The sequence below is a fragment of the Phyllobates terribilis genome, unplaced genomic scaffold (genome assembly GCF_046119375.1).
Source record: "Phyllobates terribilis strain yellow unplaced genomic scaffold, ASM4611937v1 Scaffold_4__5_contigs__length_816908805, whole genome shotgun sequence".
NCBI classification, from domain to species: Eukaryota; Metazoa; Chordata; class Amphibia; order Anura; family Dendrobatidae; genus Phyllobates; species Phyllobates terribilis.
Window position 1 is genome coordinate 423,002,003 of NW_027362764.1, and position 16,920 is coordinate 423,018,922.

Here is a 16,920-nt window from a genome sequence, read left to right on the forward strand (position 1 = left end):
AACCTAAGGCAGAAACAAAATGAACATATACCCTGCTGTAAGTAAGTAAGTAAAAGCAATAGTGCATGTAAATGACATAGGGGACTTAGTAAACACCGTTTTCGATAGCCATCCCATCAACTTCAAGGTGTACCCAAATTCAGGATGGTCCTAACCTCTAGTATTAAAACCTTTCCCTACGTCATAGTGACGTCCTGTGTGAATAAGGGCCGAGCAGGACCGGGTCCCAAACATGGACACACAGCAAATGGTAAGCTATATAAACGTAATGTAAGGAAGGGAGGCCACAGCCTTACCTTCACTAACTGCAGAACCTAAACCGTAAAAAATGAACTGGATTATAAGTTGGTATGCAAAATATGTATTCAGTTCACATTGACCATTAAACAGAAAAAACTTAAGATAGAAACAAAATGAATAAATACCCTGCTGTAAGTAAATAAGTAAAAGCAATAGTGCATATAAATAATATTGGGGACTTAGTAAACACCGTTTTTGATCAAAAGTAGCGTAGAAGCCATCCCACCAGCGTCAAGGTGTGCCCAAATTCGAGATGGTCCTAACGTCTAATATTAAATCTTACCATGCGTCATAGTGACATCCTGTGTGAATAAGGGCTGATCAGGACCGGGCCCCAAGAGTACCCATCAAAATGCTTCGGATCATGTAATCACACACAGGCAAGGTCACCATCCGGGCCCTGCAACTCTCGTGCATGAGCACGACGTTCTGCCCTCCTGGCCATGCGCAATGAATCTGGGTGTACGCTCCTTGGTTTCATTGGTACTCTGCTCATGCCCAGAGGGGCATTACTGAAACTGATCTTGCTTCACTGCTTTATGAAAGCGGGATCAGCATCACTATTGATAATAGTATTATTGTGTTATGATAATAATTCCAGTAGCCAGAAAGGATAGCCATTGCAGAAAATGGCTTCTACCCTGTGTTGCATTCTAGATAAATGGTTACGGTGAAATCCTATATAGGAGGAATCACATTCACTTTACAGCAGAAACGTAAATGGCACACCTATAATGTAATGCGTTACTATGGCCACCACATTATTTGGCAGGACTGTCTATAATTAAGGGTTTGTATTGGTTGTACTATGAAACTGACTGACCAGACTTCAGTGATGCGTGTCCTGCCTAAGGACGCAGTCAGACGGCCGTATAATCTGGACTGTGATCGGACCGCTGTGCTCGGACTGACTGCGGCTCTCCTGACCTGAGCGTGACAGCTGCATAGAAATATATGAGGCTGTCACACTCGGGTAGGGAGAGCCACTGGCCAGTCCATGCATTGTGGTCTGATCTCAGTCCGATTTATACGGCCGTCTGACTGCGACCTTAGAATGGCTGCTTTCTCCAGAAATGCCGCCACCTTGTCTATAGGCTGTTCTTGGTATTGCAACTCACTACTATTCAAGAAAAAAGAGTGAGCTGCAATACCAGATGCAGCCTATGGACAAGAGTTTCTACAAAATAGTAGTCATATTTTTCTATATTTATTACCACTATTTTTATGTGTTACTGCTACTTCCAGCACAGAAGAATAGGTCGGGCAAAGGCAGGGAATACAAAAATATCTGTTTGGGCTGTTCCAAATTAGATTAAAGCACGTCCTATAAAACTATTTCAAAGTCTTGAAAGATATAAGATTTAGGTGATTTAAAGATGTTTTTTGTTTTGCCATCAGCTGTGTTTTGTGATGTTCTGGACTCCAAATGTATCGGAGAAGATACTTGTTGACATAATCGGAGTCGATTTTGCATTTGCTGAGCTTTGTGTGATTCCTTTGAGACTATTTTCCTTCTTTCCTGTACCAGGTAAGTGAAATGATATGGTATCTTTACATCCGCAAAAGTTATGTACTATTAAATAATTCTAGACTTAGTCAAAGTTTATTACACCCTTTTCTAAGGCCTTATCCACATTTCCATGCTTAAACACGTACATGCAAAATGGTACGGGTGTCAACAGTGTTTTGGATCAGTGTCATCCATGTTTGGTCCTTGTGTCCATTTTTACCATCAGTGGTTTTCACGGATGGGTAAATTCCAAAGCTTCTATACTTTTCAGTGTTAAATACGTACTGCACACGGATTGTACACTGATGCCGTCCATGTGCTGTTCGTGTTTTTCACGGACCCATAGACTTGTATTAGCTCTGTGGAACTTATTATTATTCAAAAATCTATTGATTAAAATGTTGATTAAAATTAACTTTATTCGTGGTAAAACCCTTTTAAAGGAAACATATACTTTCAAAAGTATTTTATTACTCAATTGCTTCGAAAATTGTGTCTGACAAATTTGCAGACCTAGATGTCGGCTCTCGGGGGAGAGTCTTCGCACCCTCATACATATTACACTGTAAGCCAGTCCCATCAAAATTAGTGGGTTTGGCCATCTTTTGTCTAATATTTATGGCCACCTATATTCGTCCTACATGTGCCAACGCTTCTCCAGTCTGTATGTAAATATGATCTAGGGAGTCAGAGAAGTGCATGACTATAGAATTAGGCTACACAAGGCTTGTTCGTAGACTGTAACCTTTAGGACACAAAGGCCTGTAGTTTACAGAATTGTAAGATTTGTTTTTTTAATTGGGTGTATTTGCAAATTAGCTTCATTTTTTATTTTAGATCCAGTGGAGAAGCTGATAACAAAGTTGAACCTAGCCTTAAAGTGGTTGTCCAATACTGAGACAGTCCCTACTCAACTATCATTTTCCCCTATGTAAAATAAAAACAGCCGGTACTCACCTTTGGTGCCAGCGCCTTTCCAGCGATGTTGACGCCGGGTCTCCTGGGGCTAGCATGACGTAATGTCACGCGAGCCCTGGAGCCAATTAGCGTCCACTAATGGGCCGCTTTACTCTCACATCCTTCGGATGTAACTGACATTTGGAGAAATTTAGAGAGCAATGGAAGCTCTCAGTTTTTCTGGATGTTGGTTTCGTTAGAAGTAAATGAGTGAAGCGGTCCATTAGCGTACGCTGATTGGCTGCAGGGCAAATGCAGAATCAATAGTAAAAAATAAAATAAAATGGTGAAAAATAAAAAAAAACATTATACTCACCTTCCGATGGCCCCCGGTCTCCTTATCTGGTGTCTTCGGCAGCTCGCGGTGGTGTAAAAGGACCTTCCATGACGTCATTTAGTCATGTGACAGGTCACGCGACCGCCTCAGTCGCTTGACCTGTCACATGACTAAATGACGTCATTGAAGGTCCTTTTACACCACCGCGAGCCACTGAAGACACCGGACGCACCGTAGAGAAGACCGGGGACCATCAGAAGGTGAGTATAATGTTTTTTCTATTTTAATTCTTTTTTAACTACAGGTACTATGGTACCCGGGTCTGGATGAAAGTCTCCTCTTCTCCAGACCCGGGTACCATCCGCACATTGAATCGCTTAATATCTGCATGTTTACATGTAGTCATGCGGATATTATGCGATTCAGTGCAAGTCAGTGGCGGCAATTACGCCGCGTTTCTGCAAAATTAATGGACATGCTGCGTATTTTTCCGCAATGATAATCCGCAGCAGAAATTTCCGCAGCATGTACACAGCACATGCGGATTATCATTGGGGACCATGGGGCACGTATTACCAAGCGTTTTCGCGGCGAAAACGCTTGAAAAACGAATAGTGGGCACGCAGCCTAAGGGTCGAATAGTCCTTGTTTAATTTTAATTTCTTTTTATGTATGTATAAAGATGTTGTCCTCTTTCCAAAACTTTTGCCCTCATGACCATGTAGCTTCTGAAAAAACAAACAAACTGCTTTATTTACCTTTCCTGGGTCAACGCTGTGTTTTATGCTGCTGCCCTGGTCTTTGTCATTTGGCTGCAGCGACAACATCTTCTTTCCAGAAGACAGCAGCAGAGCCACAGCGCTGGACCTAGGGAAGGGAAATAAAGCACAATTTGTTTTTCTAAAGTTAATTGTGCCTGCAGGAAAAAGTTTTCTGAAAGAGGACAACCCCTTTATAGTATATTTTGACCTTCAAAGACAAGTAGGCTTAACCTGCAAAAAATAATAATAATAATTAAGCATACTTTTTGAATTCCACTGCAATGTCCAGTAGCTATAGTTATGTTGTCCAAGTCTATTACATACACAAGCCGATCTAAAGAACATTTTAATTGTAAATCTAATAAACTTTTTTTTTTTCCTTTTTACATCTTGGACTTTTGTAATAAAGTGAACTTGCCCGATGCTGTCCACACGAAAGACTAGTCAGACAGCCGGGTCCCTGGCTGCTTCTACTGGCCTGCTCCCCCTGAGTGATCGGTCTCTCCTTATACAGTACAGACCAAAAGTTTGGACACACCTTCTCATTTTATGATTTTTCTGTATTTTCATGACTATAAATTTGAAGAACCTAGAATATAAGACATATTTTCAGTTGTTTCACACTTTTTTGTTAAGTATATAATTCCACATGTGTTAATTCATAGTTTTGATGCCTTCAGTGTGAATGTACAATTTTCATAGTCATGAAAATACAGAAAAATCTATAAATGAGAAGGTGTGTCCAAACTTTTGGTCTGTACTGTACATGCCCACAAAGAAAGACCTGTCAATCACTGGCAACGGGCGGGGAGAAGCCATCAGGGACCTGCCTGTTCAACTAGCTCCCCATGTGGCTTGGTCCCCTTTGGCTAGTAAACTGTTTTTCTCTGAAACGCTGCAACGTTTTAGAGTTAAGCACATGGCTGGAACCATGCAGCCATTGTCTGATACATTCAGCCCATTTCTCTGATTGTTCATTACCCTATGTATAATCTTGCAAAATATGTGTAGCATGTACAGTGGGAAAAATAAGTAATGTAGAAAAAATATTTCAGCTCACCTACCCTTTCATCAGTGGGAAGAATAAGTATTTGATACACTGCCGATTTTGCAAGTTTTCCCACCTCAAAGAATGGAGAGGTCTGAAATTTTGTCCCTGGTGTCCTTAGACAGCTGTTTGGTCTTGGCAATGGTATAGAGGTTGTAGTGTGATTGATTAAATGTATGAAAAGGTGTCTTTTATACAGGTAACGAGTTCAAACAGGTGCAATTAATACAGGTAATGGGTGCAGAGTAGGAGGGCTTCTTAAAGAACAACTAACAGATCTGTGAGAGACAGAATTCTTGCTCGTTGGTAGGTGATCACATACTAATTTCATGCAATAAAATGCAATTTAATTATTTAAAAATCATACTATGTGATTTTCTGTTTTTTATTTTTAGATTCTGTCTCTCACAGTTGAAGTGTACCTACGATAAATATTTCAGACCTCTCCATTCTCTGTAGGTGGGAAAACTTGCAAAATCAGCAGTGTAACAAATACTTATATTCTCCACTGTATGTGATACAAAAAGTCACATATAATAGTAACTGCTTTCATGAGCTTTCCGATAATGTGCGGATTTCACAGATCTAACTGCATTCAGAAGAAGCTACATCAGTACAACATTGTTGAATTCTGTACTCTTCCTTTCCTTTATTTAGTTACTGTGCGGGCTCACTTAACTGGATGGCTAATGACACTCAAGAAGACATTTGTGCTGGCACCAAGCTCCGTTTTAAGAATAATCGTCCTCATCTCGAGTCTTATTATCTTGCCTTATCTAGGGTAAGTTTCTCCATCACATAACTGCCTGGAAAGCCATGACCTTGAGTACTGGATTACACTAGTTACTGCCAGCCTGTGTTCACTGTAATGTAAAGAATTTGCCTGTACTTTAATATATCATAAGTTGTAACCAGTTACACAACATAAAGTTAATATTTAAGTGGCAAAGAATGTTGGCCACTTAATTATACTTTAGATTTTTTTTCTGCAGTTAGACTGCTCCAGTCATATATTCTAAATCATGGCTTTTCAGTCTTTTTCTATTGCAGTCTCAACAGGTAGGGCATGAAGCCTGCGCCTTACCATTGTCGAGATCAGTGTCAATTTTTTCAAAAATATCCTTACTTAATCTTAAAGTTTGTTTCCTGAGCCCAAAAGACCAATAAAACTAGCACGAAAATAGCCAGTTATGTTCCCAAACCATAGATTAATGGAACTATAGATAATCTATATCTTCTGGGGCACCTTTTAATCATACTTCGAGAGCGATATCATCAGTAGTCATTGTAGTAGTCCTAATGCTAACCTCATAGAAGTTGTTGCGTAGCTCTCCTCTACTATGGAGTGTGAGACTTAGCTGCACATGCTCCATAGCTGCTCTCTATCCACATCAGTAGGCAGAACGTTGCATGGTTGTGCGCTATTAGCCGGTGTTCCATGTCGCTTCCTGTGCTGATCTTTATCATTAGTGATAAGTGCAGTAAGAGTACCCTATTACTGATCACTTTGAAGGCATGGATGGCATCTCTGCCAAAATTCTGCCACTCTGTAGTCGGTGTTCATTTTTAACCAAGGATGTGTACTCCTACATAAAGCATGAGATATTGACTTACAGTCATGGCCAAAAGTTTTGAGAATGACACCAAAATTATATTTTCACATGATCTGCTGGCCTCTGGTTTTTATTAGTGTTTGTCTGATGTTTATATCACATACAGAAATATAATTGCAATCATATTATGAGTACCAATAGGTTATATTGACAGTTAGAATGAGTTAATGAAGCAAGTCAATATTTGCAGTGTTGCCCCTTCTTCTTTAAGACCTCTGTAATTCTCCCTGGCATGCTCTCAATCAACTTTTGGACCAAATCCTGACTGATAGCAGTCCATTCTTGCATAATCAATGCTTGCATTTTGCCAGAATTTGTTGGTTTTTGTTTGTCCACCCGTCTCTTGATGATTGACCACAAGTTCTCAATGGGATTAAGATCTGGGGAGTTTCCAGGCCATGGACCCAAAATCTCTATGTTTTGTTCCATGAGCCATTTAGTTATCACCTTTGCTTTATGGCAAGGTGCTCCATCATGCTGGAAAAGGCATTGTTGGGCGCCAAACTGCTCTTGGACAGTTGGGAGAAGTTGCTCTTGGAGGACATTCTGGTACCATTCTTTATTCATGGCTGTGTTTTTAGGCAAGACTGTGAGTGAGCCGATTCCCTTGGCTGAGAAGCAACCCCACACATGAATGGTTTCAGGATGCTTTACAGTTGGCATGAGACAAGACTGGTGGTAGCGCTCACCTCTTCTTCTCCAAATAAGCTGTTTTCCAGATTTCCCAAACAATCGAAAAGGGGATTCATCAGAAAAAATGACTTTGCCCCAGTCCTCAGCAGTCCACTCCCTGTACCTTTTGCAGAATATCAGTCGGTCCCTGATGTTTTTTCTGGAGAGAAGTGGCTTCTTTGCTGCCCTCCTTGAAACCAGCCCTTGCTCAAAGAGTCTCCGCCTCACAGTGCGTGCAGAAGCACTCACACCAGCCTGCTGCCATTCCTGAGCAAGCTCGGCACTGCTGGTAGTCGGATCCCGCAGCTGAAACAGTTTTAAGATACGGTCCTGGCGCTTGCTGGTCTTTCTTGGGCGCCCTGGAGCCTTTTTGACAACAATGGAAGCTCTCTCCTTGAAGTTCTTGATGATGCGATAGATTGTTGACTGAGGTGCAATCTTTGTAGCTGCGATACTCTTCCTTGTTAGGCCATTTTTGTGCAGTGCAATGATGGCTGCACGTGTTTCTTTAGAGATAACCATGGTTAACTGAAGAGAAACAATGATACCAAGAACCAGCCTCCTTTTAAAGTGTCCAGTGATGTCATTCTTACTTAATCATGACTGATTGATCGCCAGCCCTGTCCTCATCAACACCCACACCTGTGTTAATGGATCAATCACTAAAACGATGTTAGCTGCTCCTTTTAAGGCAGGACTGCAATGATGTTGAAATGTGTTTTGGGGGTTAAAGTTCATTTTCTGGGCAAATATTGACTTTGCAAGTACAGTAATTGCTGTTAAGCTGATCACTCTTTGACATTCAGGAGTATATGCAAATTGCCATTACAAAAAATGAAGCAGTAAACTTTGGAAAAATTACTATTTGTCTCATTCTCAATACTTTTGGCCATGACTATACATGGTAGCCTTTTAAATATTACCCGAGAGACAGCTTTTGTAGTAGGAGAGCTATCTGTACATCCTAGGGAGAATTGTCTGAAGTCTATCACACTTTTCTCTGACTCTGCACAACTAGAGTCTGTATTCCAGAGGTAAACTCTACATCCTTGCTAATGGGAAGGTGCCACTTATGCAGATCATATATTTACTCTGCTGGTGTGGATAGGCCTGGCCACAGCTAGACTCCAGGTGCTACGCCAGGGCAGTTCCCGGGACTGCGGCAGCTGAGCGGAGGCTCAGAGATACGGGTACGCGGTACGGGGAGGGGTGAGACAGAGGCGAAGTCAGACGGTCCAAGGTCGGGGTATGCAGCACAGGATCAGAAAACGTAACAGAGGTTAGGAGCGGAGAGGTCAGGCAGGACGGATAAACAGGCCGGGTCATTAACGGGAAGCTGGATACAGAAGGTTGCATGCACATAGACCAGTGTTCCCCAACTCCGGTCCTCAAGAGCCACCAACAGATCATGTTTTCAGGATTTCCTTAGTATTGCCCAAGTGATGGAAATATTGCCTGGGCATTTAATGCAATTATCACCTGGGCAATACTAATGAAATCCTGAAAACATGACCTGTTGGTGGCTCTTGAGGACCGGAGTTAGGGAACACTGACCTAGACTAACAGAGCAGAAACCACTTTTGAGCAAGGGGTGGAGATAGGAGCTGCCTTAAATAGAACCTGCTTGCATGGGATAAGCCGGGGAAACAAATATTTGCGGGACACAGCAGGGTTAAATTCCTGCATAGACTTTTAATGCCCCCCTAATGCCAGATGGAATCACCATGATTTAGTAGCAGTGCAAAGGAGTGCAGCAGGAAACAAACCTCAGCAAACCGACCTGATGTGAGGAGACGCTGCACGGTGACCATGGTGAGTAGGGCTGCGCTGAGGAGGCACTCAAGTTACCGCTGTGACACATTCATTAACCGAAACAAGAAAAACTGCTTTAAAAAACAATAACTGCAGAGTCATTGTAATCTATATGAATTCCTACTATATTAATTTTACTCCTAGCTATATCTGCTTTCTCGTATCAATTAGTAGTTGCTCTCATTAGATATAAAACGTGTCTGCAGGACACACATCTTGATGAACCACTGCTATTTAAGGAAAAATGACTACGCTCACGAGGAAATGAGCAATGGCGCCACTAGAAAGCCACAGACTCTTTACATTCTTGTGTGTAACATCATAATGGGCATGTAGTAAATTAGCCACTGACAGTACACCACACAACATTTTATCAAGGTGGAGATGATAACGTCCAATCAGCAAGTTCGTTATAGTGTGTGCTGGAGTGACATCCGGCTTCACCTATCCTCATTAGACACGTACTGCTTCTGGCTCTCGTTGCTTGGGTCGCATCACTGACCCTAGCACATGCATACTGACTTCAATCCAAAATATGATGCATCTCGACAATCTTCCCAGTATCCATCTTACTTGATGTTGGACTTTGTCTCCAGATGAATGATGAGTTTACATGTGTTAGCTATTAATTCATTATTAATGGGTGAATGCGGTTTTGGTACTGGTTCTTCTTCTTTGGAACATTATTATTGATAGATAAGAAGCACTGCATTCAGGGAACACCACAAGACCTGCAGATTTGGTCTGTTAACTCATTTAGCCATCAAATTGGCCCAAATCTTTATATATGCCCATTTTTCCTACTTCTACCACATTAATTTAAAAAAATTAACTGTTCAATTGCTGCATAATATTCCACCTTTTGACAGCTACAGTTGTCACAAAATAATCAGTGCATTCTTTCAACTTTAAAACTATGAATTACAAGTCTATGAAGTACAACTTATACCCTAACATGTTGATCCAAAGGAAAGCAAAAAACCCATGAGCCAGATGCTAATTGCCCCATGTTAGGGGAAAATTCCTTCCGGACTCCACCTATGGTGATCAGACTATTTCTTTGGATCAGCATCTCAATGCAGACGAAAGTACTGTAATATATTTCTCAAGAAAGGCATCAGGTCCTCAGTGAACTTTTGTAGTGAATCAACCATTACAACATGTTGTGGCTGAGAGTTCCATAGTCTCACTGCTCTTACAGTTAAGAATCCGTGTCTGTGATTATGCCTTCTTTCCTTTAGATCTAGAGGATGCCCCCTTATCATTGATACAAGCCTAGGTGTAAAAAGATCAGCAGAAATATCTCTGGCCTGTCCATTCGTATTTTTGTACATTGTAATAAGATCGCCCCTAAGCTTTTGGTTTTCCAAACTGAATAACCCCAAGTTTAATAACCTGGTATTGCAGACCCCCCAGTCCCTTAATAACCTTGATCGCTCTTCTCTGCACCCGCTCTAGTTCACCTACATCCTTAGATTACTATATATAGTTTTGGGCTCCAGTGTTTGGCCTGACGAGTGACTTATATTAAGACAAAACTATGTTCTTGTCATGAGCCTTTTTTAAAGGGAATCTGTCGCTACTAGTGATGATCGAGCATGCTCGTTGCTTGAGATTTCCGAGCATGCTCGGACGAGCATCTATTATCTTCAGCGTGCTCGGGCATTAAGTTTTCGCTCCGTGAATATGATTTGCGACTGACAGCTTTAATACATGTGAGGAATGCCTGTTTTTCCAGCATTCCTCACATGTATTAAAGCTGTCAAACAGTCGCAAATCATGTTCACGGAGCGACAAAAACTTAAAGCCCGAGCACGCTGAAGATAATAGGTGCTCGCCCGAGCATGCTCATAAATCTCGAGAACTAGTCTCTACGTTTTTGGTACCTAATCTGAGAACAGCATGATGTAGAAGCAGAGACCCCTATTCCAGCAATGTCACTTACTGAGCTGCTTGCTGTAGTTTTATTAAAACCACAGTTTTATCAGCAGGAGAATATCACTAGAGGGCGATTGAAATTGCTTCCATGTAGTCCTCCATATTCATAAGCTCTGTCACCCTGCCCCCACCACTGGTTGGCAGGTTTCTGCCTACGCACAATGTACTCAAAAAGCGGTCAATCACTGGTGGGAGTGGGGTTATACAGAGCTCGGGATTCGGAGAACTGGTAGATCTGCAGCAGATAAAACAGAGATTTTATTAAAACTGCAGCAAGCAGCCCAGTAGGTGATACATTGCTAGAATTTATCATGCTGCCTACAGATGAGGTAGCACAAAACTGCTGACAGGTTCCCTTTAATGCATCCCATGATTGTATTTGCCTTGGCAGCAGCTGCCTGGCACTAGTCACTGAGGTTGAGTTTGCTATTTTCAGTGACCGTTTCACCCAGTATTTTTCTATTTACTTCATAGTTGTATATTTTGTTTCCCTGACCTAAGTGCATGACCTTAATAAGTGTTTAAACTTAGATTGCCTTTTCTTGGCCTCCAGCTTGCCAAAGTATCATTGGCAAATATTGAAATGCTACTGTTTCCTCAACATGGTCACTAATAAATATATTAAAAATAAAGGGGCCCAACGCTGATCCCTGTGGTACCCCACTTTTAACTGTGACTGAATCCGAGTTAATTCCATTATTAACCACCCTCTATTTCCTATCACTGAGCCAGTTGTTATTCCAATTACATATATTTTCACCCAGTCCTATTCTTCTCATATTATGTACCTAACTTTTTTATTACCGGAGTTCAAATGCCATTGAAAAGTCCAGATAGACATCCTTTATGGCTTTATGGTTGTCCAGTCTGAAACTTAAGCTCCTCATAAAAGCTGATCAAATTAGTTTAACAGGACTGATGTCTCATAATCCCATGTTGATTCTTGGTTAGAAGCTTAATTTATTGAGAAGCTCCAGAATAGCATCTCTTAGAAAATAGTCAAGATTTTGCCCACAGTGCAGGTTAAAGAGGACATTTGACTGATTTTTGCCTTATAAATTGTACATTCCTGCACATAGTAGCAGAAATGTATATAAAAGGTTTTTTCTTCCTTCACTCTTGTGGAGATACATAGCACCAAAATTAGTGGCGCCTAATGTTTTTTTTATCATTCAACAGGATATTTCATTACATTCAGCTCTTTGGGGTCGTACTTTCATCCCAAGCTGGTCCTCTGTCTTCACAAGATTCAACCTCCTGATATAGGAGGACATGGACCTTTTTTGTATTTGATAAACTCAATAAAGCAGTTAGGTGGTTCCAAACAACATATACAATAGTGTTCTTTTGAGGGTTTGCATCAGTTCATCTAACGAACATGTCTACAACTGTGAACGTTTGGATTTCTTTTTATTGTGAACCAAACAAGAAATTGGACAAAATAACTGAAAACTTCAGTGTGCATAATTATTCACCCCTGTACAGTGAGTACTTTGTAGAGCCTCCTTTTGTGGCAATTACAGCTGCAAGTCACTTTAGATAAGTCTCTATGAGCTTTCCGCATCTTGCCACTGGGATTTTTGATCATTTCTCAAGGCAACACTGCTCCAGCTCCTTCAAGTTAGATGGTTTCCTCTGATGAACAACAATCTTCAAGTCTGACCACAAATTTTCAATTTTATTAAGGTCTGGGCTTTGACTAGGCCACTCCAAAATAATTATATATTTCCCCTTAAACCACTCGAGTGTCACTTTAGCAGTATGCTTTGGATCAATGTCTTGTTGGAAGGTGAACCTCTGTCCCAGTCTCAAATCATTGACAGACTGAAACAGGTTTTGCTCAAGAATATCCATGTATTTTGCACCATCCATCTTCCCCTCGACTCTGACCATTTTCTCAGCTGCCGAAAAACATCCCCACAGTATCATTCTGCCACCACCATGTTTCCCTGTGGGAATGGTGTTCTTGAGGTGATTAATTGGCTTGGCACCAGACATAGCATTTATCTCGGCACTGAAAAAGTTACATTTTGGTCTCATCTGACCATAGTAACTTCCACCATATATTTGGGGAGTCTCCCACATGCCTTTTGGCAAACTCAAAACAAGCCTTACAATTCTTGTGTGTATGTAAAGTTTTTTCTTCTGCCAACTCTTACATAAAGGCCCCCTCTATGGAGTCTGTGGCTTATTGTGGTCGTATGGACACATACTCCAGTCTCTATTTGGGATCTCTGCAGCTCCTTCAGGGTTAGCTTTGTTCTCTGTGCTGCTTCTCTGATTAATGCCCTCCTTGCCCAGGCTGAGCGATTTGGTGGGCGGCCTTCTATTGGCGGTTTGTTGTGGTACCATGTTCTTTCCATTTTATGATAATGCATTAAATCATCAGAGATTGGAATATTTTTTTATAACCCAACCCTGACCTGTACTTCTCAACAACTTTGTCTGTGACTTGTTCGGAGATCTCCTTGGTTTTCATGGTGTTTGGTTAGTGGTGCCTCTTTTTTTAATGGTGTTGCAGCCTCTGTGGCCTTTCAGAAAAGTTTTGCATATACCGACAGACCATGTGACACGTCGGAAGTCCACCTGTGTGCAATGTTTCACTAAGCATGTGACTTATGAAGGCAATTGCTTGCATCAGAAATTTTTAGGGGCTTCATAGCAAAGGGGGTGAATACATATGCACATGCCAATTTTTAGTTTTTTTAAGCCATAAATTTAATTTATACCTATATTTTTATCACTTCACCGACTTAGACTATTTAGTGCTGATGCCTCACACACAAATCGGATTACAAAAATATTTAAACACCGGTTGTAATGTAACAAAATAGGCAAAGAACCAAGGTGGGGATACTTTTGCAAGCCACTGTAGAAATTCCTGTCATACCAATAGGTCTTTTAAGTTGAATATCACCTTCCAAAGCTCATGGACCACCAGTGACCCTATTATGCCCTTTTACTGGCCTCTTCCTGACTACATGCTTGATGTATTAGCTCTTTTCAGAAACAAAAATAATTATACTGATTATCTGGGAATTGAGCAAATGATCTGCTAGAGGATTTCTGCAAGAAGAGGGTTAATCTCAATGTGTGCATCTGTTATGCATTTACTAAAATCGTACTCTTCAATTGTGTCATTGTGGTCAACAAACATTGAACATTGTTCATGAAGCCCTATGGACTATTTGATATGGAACAAGGTGAACACACAGAATTGAACACTTGTGTAGACTATGAGAACATTAAATAGCCCATAGGAAGGTTTGGTAGCTCATTGAGGAACTTATTTATTTAGCTGGTAGGAAAAAGGGACATGGAGGTAACTGTACACATTACTGGGATGACAAAGAAAAGAGAAGATTTCAAGTTAGTTCTTTATTACAAGAACAATTCACCTACTTGTTCTGAAGTTGTGCTACATGTAAAAAGATGCTGAATTCTACAAGTGTTACACACATTGATATTGATTGCTTCACCTTAATGGTACCGTTGTCCAATGTGTTTTATAACAGATTACATGTACAGTGGGTACGGAAAGTATTCAGACCCCTTTAAATTTTTCACTCTTTGTTTCATTGCAGCCATTTGGTAAATTCTAAAAAGTTAATTTTTTTTCTCATTAAAGTGCACTCTTCACCCCATCTTAACTGGAAAAAAAACCAGAAATGTAGAAATTTTTGCAAATTTATTAAAAAAGAAAAACTGAAATATCACATGGTCATAAATATTCAGACCCTTTGCTCAGTATTGAGTTGAAGCACCCTTTTGAGCTAGTACAGCCATGAGTCTTCTTGGGAATGATGCAACAAGTTTTTCACACCTGGATTTGGGGATCCTCTGCCATTCTTCCTTGCAGATCCTCTCCAGTTCCGTCAGGTTGGATGGTGAATATTGGTGGACAGCCATTTTCAGGTCTCTCCAGAGATGCTCAATTTCGTTTAGGTAAGGGCTCTGGCTGGACCAGTCGAGAATGGTCACAGAGTTGTCCTGAAGCCACTCCTTTGTTATTTTAGCTGTGTGCTTAGGGTCATTGTCTTGTTGGAAGGTAAATCTTCGGCCAAGTCTGAGGTCCAGAGCACTCTGGAAGAGGTTTTCATCCAGGATCTCTCTGTACTTGGCCACATTCATGTTTCCTTCAATTGCAACCAGTTGTCCTGTCCCTGCAGCTGAAAAACACCCCCATAGCATGATGCTGCCACCACCATGTTTCACTGTTAGTATTGTATTGGGCAGGTGATGAGCAGTGCCTGGTTTTCTCGACACATACCGCTTAGAATTATCACCAAAAAGTTATATATTCATCTCATCAGACCAAAGAATATTATTTCTCATAGTCTGGGAGTCCTTCATGTGTTTTTGAGCAAACTCTATACGGGCTTTCATATGTCTTTCACTGAGGAGAGGCTTCCGTTGGGCCACTCTGCCATAAAGGCCCAACTGGTGGAGGGCTGCAGCGATAGTTGACTTTGTGGAACTTTCTCCCATCTCCCTACTGCATCTCTGGAGCTCAGTCACAGTGATCTTGGGGTTCTTCTTTACCTCTCTCACCAAGGCTCTTCTCCCACGATTGTTCAGTTTGGCTGGACAGCCAGGTCTAGGAAGACTTCTGGTGGTCCCAAACTTCTTCCATTTAAGGATTATGGGGGCCACTGTGCTCTTAGGAACCTTGAGTAATGCAGAAATTCTTGTGTAACCTTGGCCAGATCTGTGCCTTGCCACAATTCTGTCTCTGAGCTCCTTGGGCAGTTCCTTTGAGCTCATGATTCTCATTTGGTCTGACATGCGCTGTGAGCTGTGAGGTCTTATATAGACAGGTGTGTGCCTTTCCAAATCAAGTCCTATCAATTTAATTAGCTGGACTCCAATGAAAGGAGTAGAACCATCTCAAGGAGGATCACAGGGAAATGGACAGCATGTGACTTAAATATGAGTGTCTGAGCAAAGGGTCTGAATACTTATGACCATGTGATATTTTAGTTTTTATTTTGTAATACATTTGCAAAAATGTCTACATTTCTGTTTTTTTTCAGTCAAGATGGGGTGCAGGGTGTACTTTAATGAGAGAAAAAAAAATAACTTTAGAATTTACCAAATGACTGCAATGAAACAGAGTGAAAAATGTAAAGGGGTCTGAATACTTTACGTACCCACTGTATATTTGTATTGATGTATATAAAATGCATACTGACAAGCTGTGTGACCATCCATGCTTATAAAATATGTGCAGGTGCTGAGTTGGTAATACATAATGGGGCTTTAACCCCTTTACGACATAGGGCGTATTAGTACGTATCTGTGCCCTGGGCCTTATGGACCAGATACGTATTAATACGCCCTATCTTTAATGCGGCACGGCGACCGAAGGCGCGGTGATAGCATTAAAATTCCGGTGCCATCTTACCTTAGGGTAGATGGCGTCGGCATCTCGGGGGGTGTCGCCGCCCCTTCACACCCACGATCGCTGTGATTGGCTGTTCAATTCTGAACAGCCAATCACAGCATTTCTCACTGTTTCCGGCAATCAGATTGCCGGAAACAGTGATGTGCAGCCTAGGATCGGTGCGATCCTAGGCTGTTGCCTAGTAACCACAGCCCTCTCCCCAAACTGCTAGGATCGGTGCGATCGCTGATCAAATCGATCGCACCGATCACAGCGGGACCACGCGGTAACAGGGAGGTCACGGGGCGATGACCGGCTTGTGACCTGCCTGTCACCTCCCCATGACCCCCTGTGATGTCAAAGAAGCCCCAGCCAGCTCTGATTGGAGCAATCGATGATGACAAAAATGTCCGGCTCATCCCAAACTCGCTATTCAGCGGAGGAGGCATACGCTATTGTTGCCTCCGACACTGAGACTGACAGCGAGGGCGAGGATCCCACATTTCTTTACTTTTCCGACGCCTCATCGTCCTTCTCAGGTGCCGCTGGACCGCCCCTCAGTCGTCGCAGGAGAGGAGATGTTCCAGCGCCCCCCACTACTGACCCCATATGGACCTCGCCCCCCGAAAATTTTGAGCCACTGATTCCT

General features: G+C 41.7%; 1 protein-coding gene across 1 annotated transcript in view; it reads left to right on the forward strand.

Annotated features, from left to right (window-relative positions):
* Positions 1-16,920, forward strand: part of ANKH (ANKH inorganic pyrophosphate transport regulator) — a 162,235-nt gene that overhangs the window by 111,819 nt on the left and 33,496 nt on the right. The window contains exons 9-10 of the mRNA XM_073678629.1: positions 1,699-1,828; positions 5,511-5,634. Coding sequence (XP_073534730.1) covers positions 1,699-1,828; positions 5,511-5,634 — 254 coding nt within the window. The remainder of the gene's footprint in view (positions 1-1,698; positions 1,829-5,510; positions 5,635-16,920) is intronic.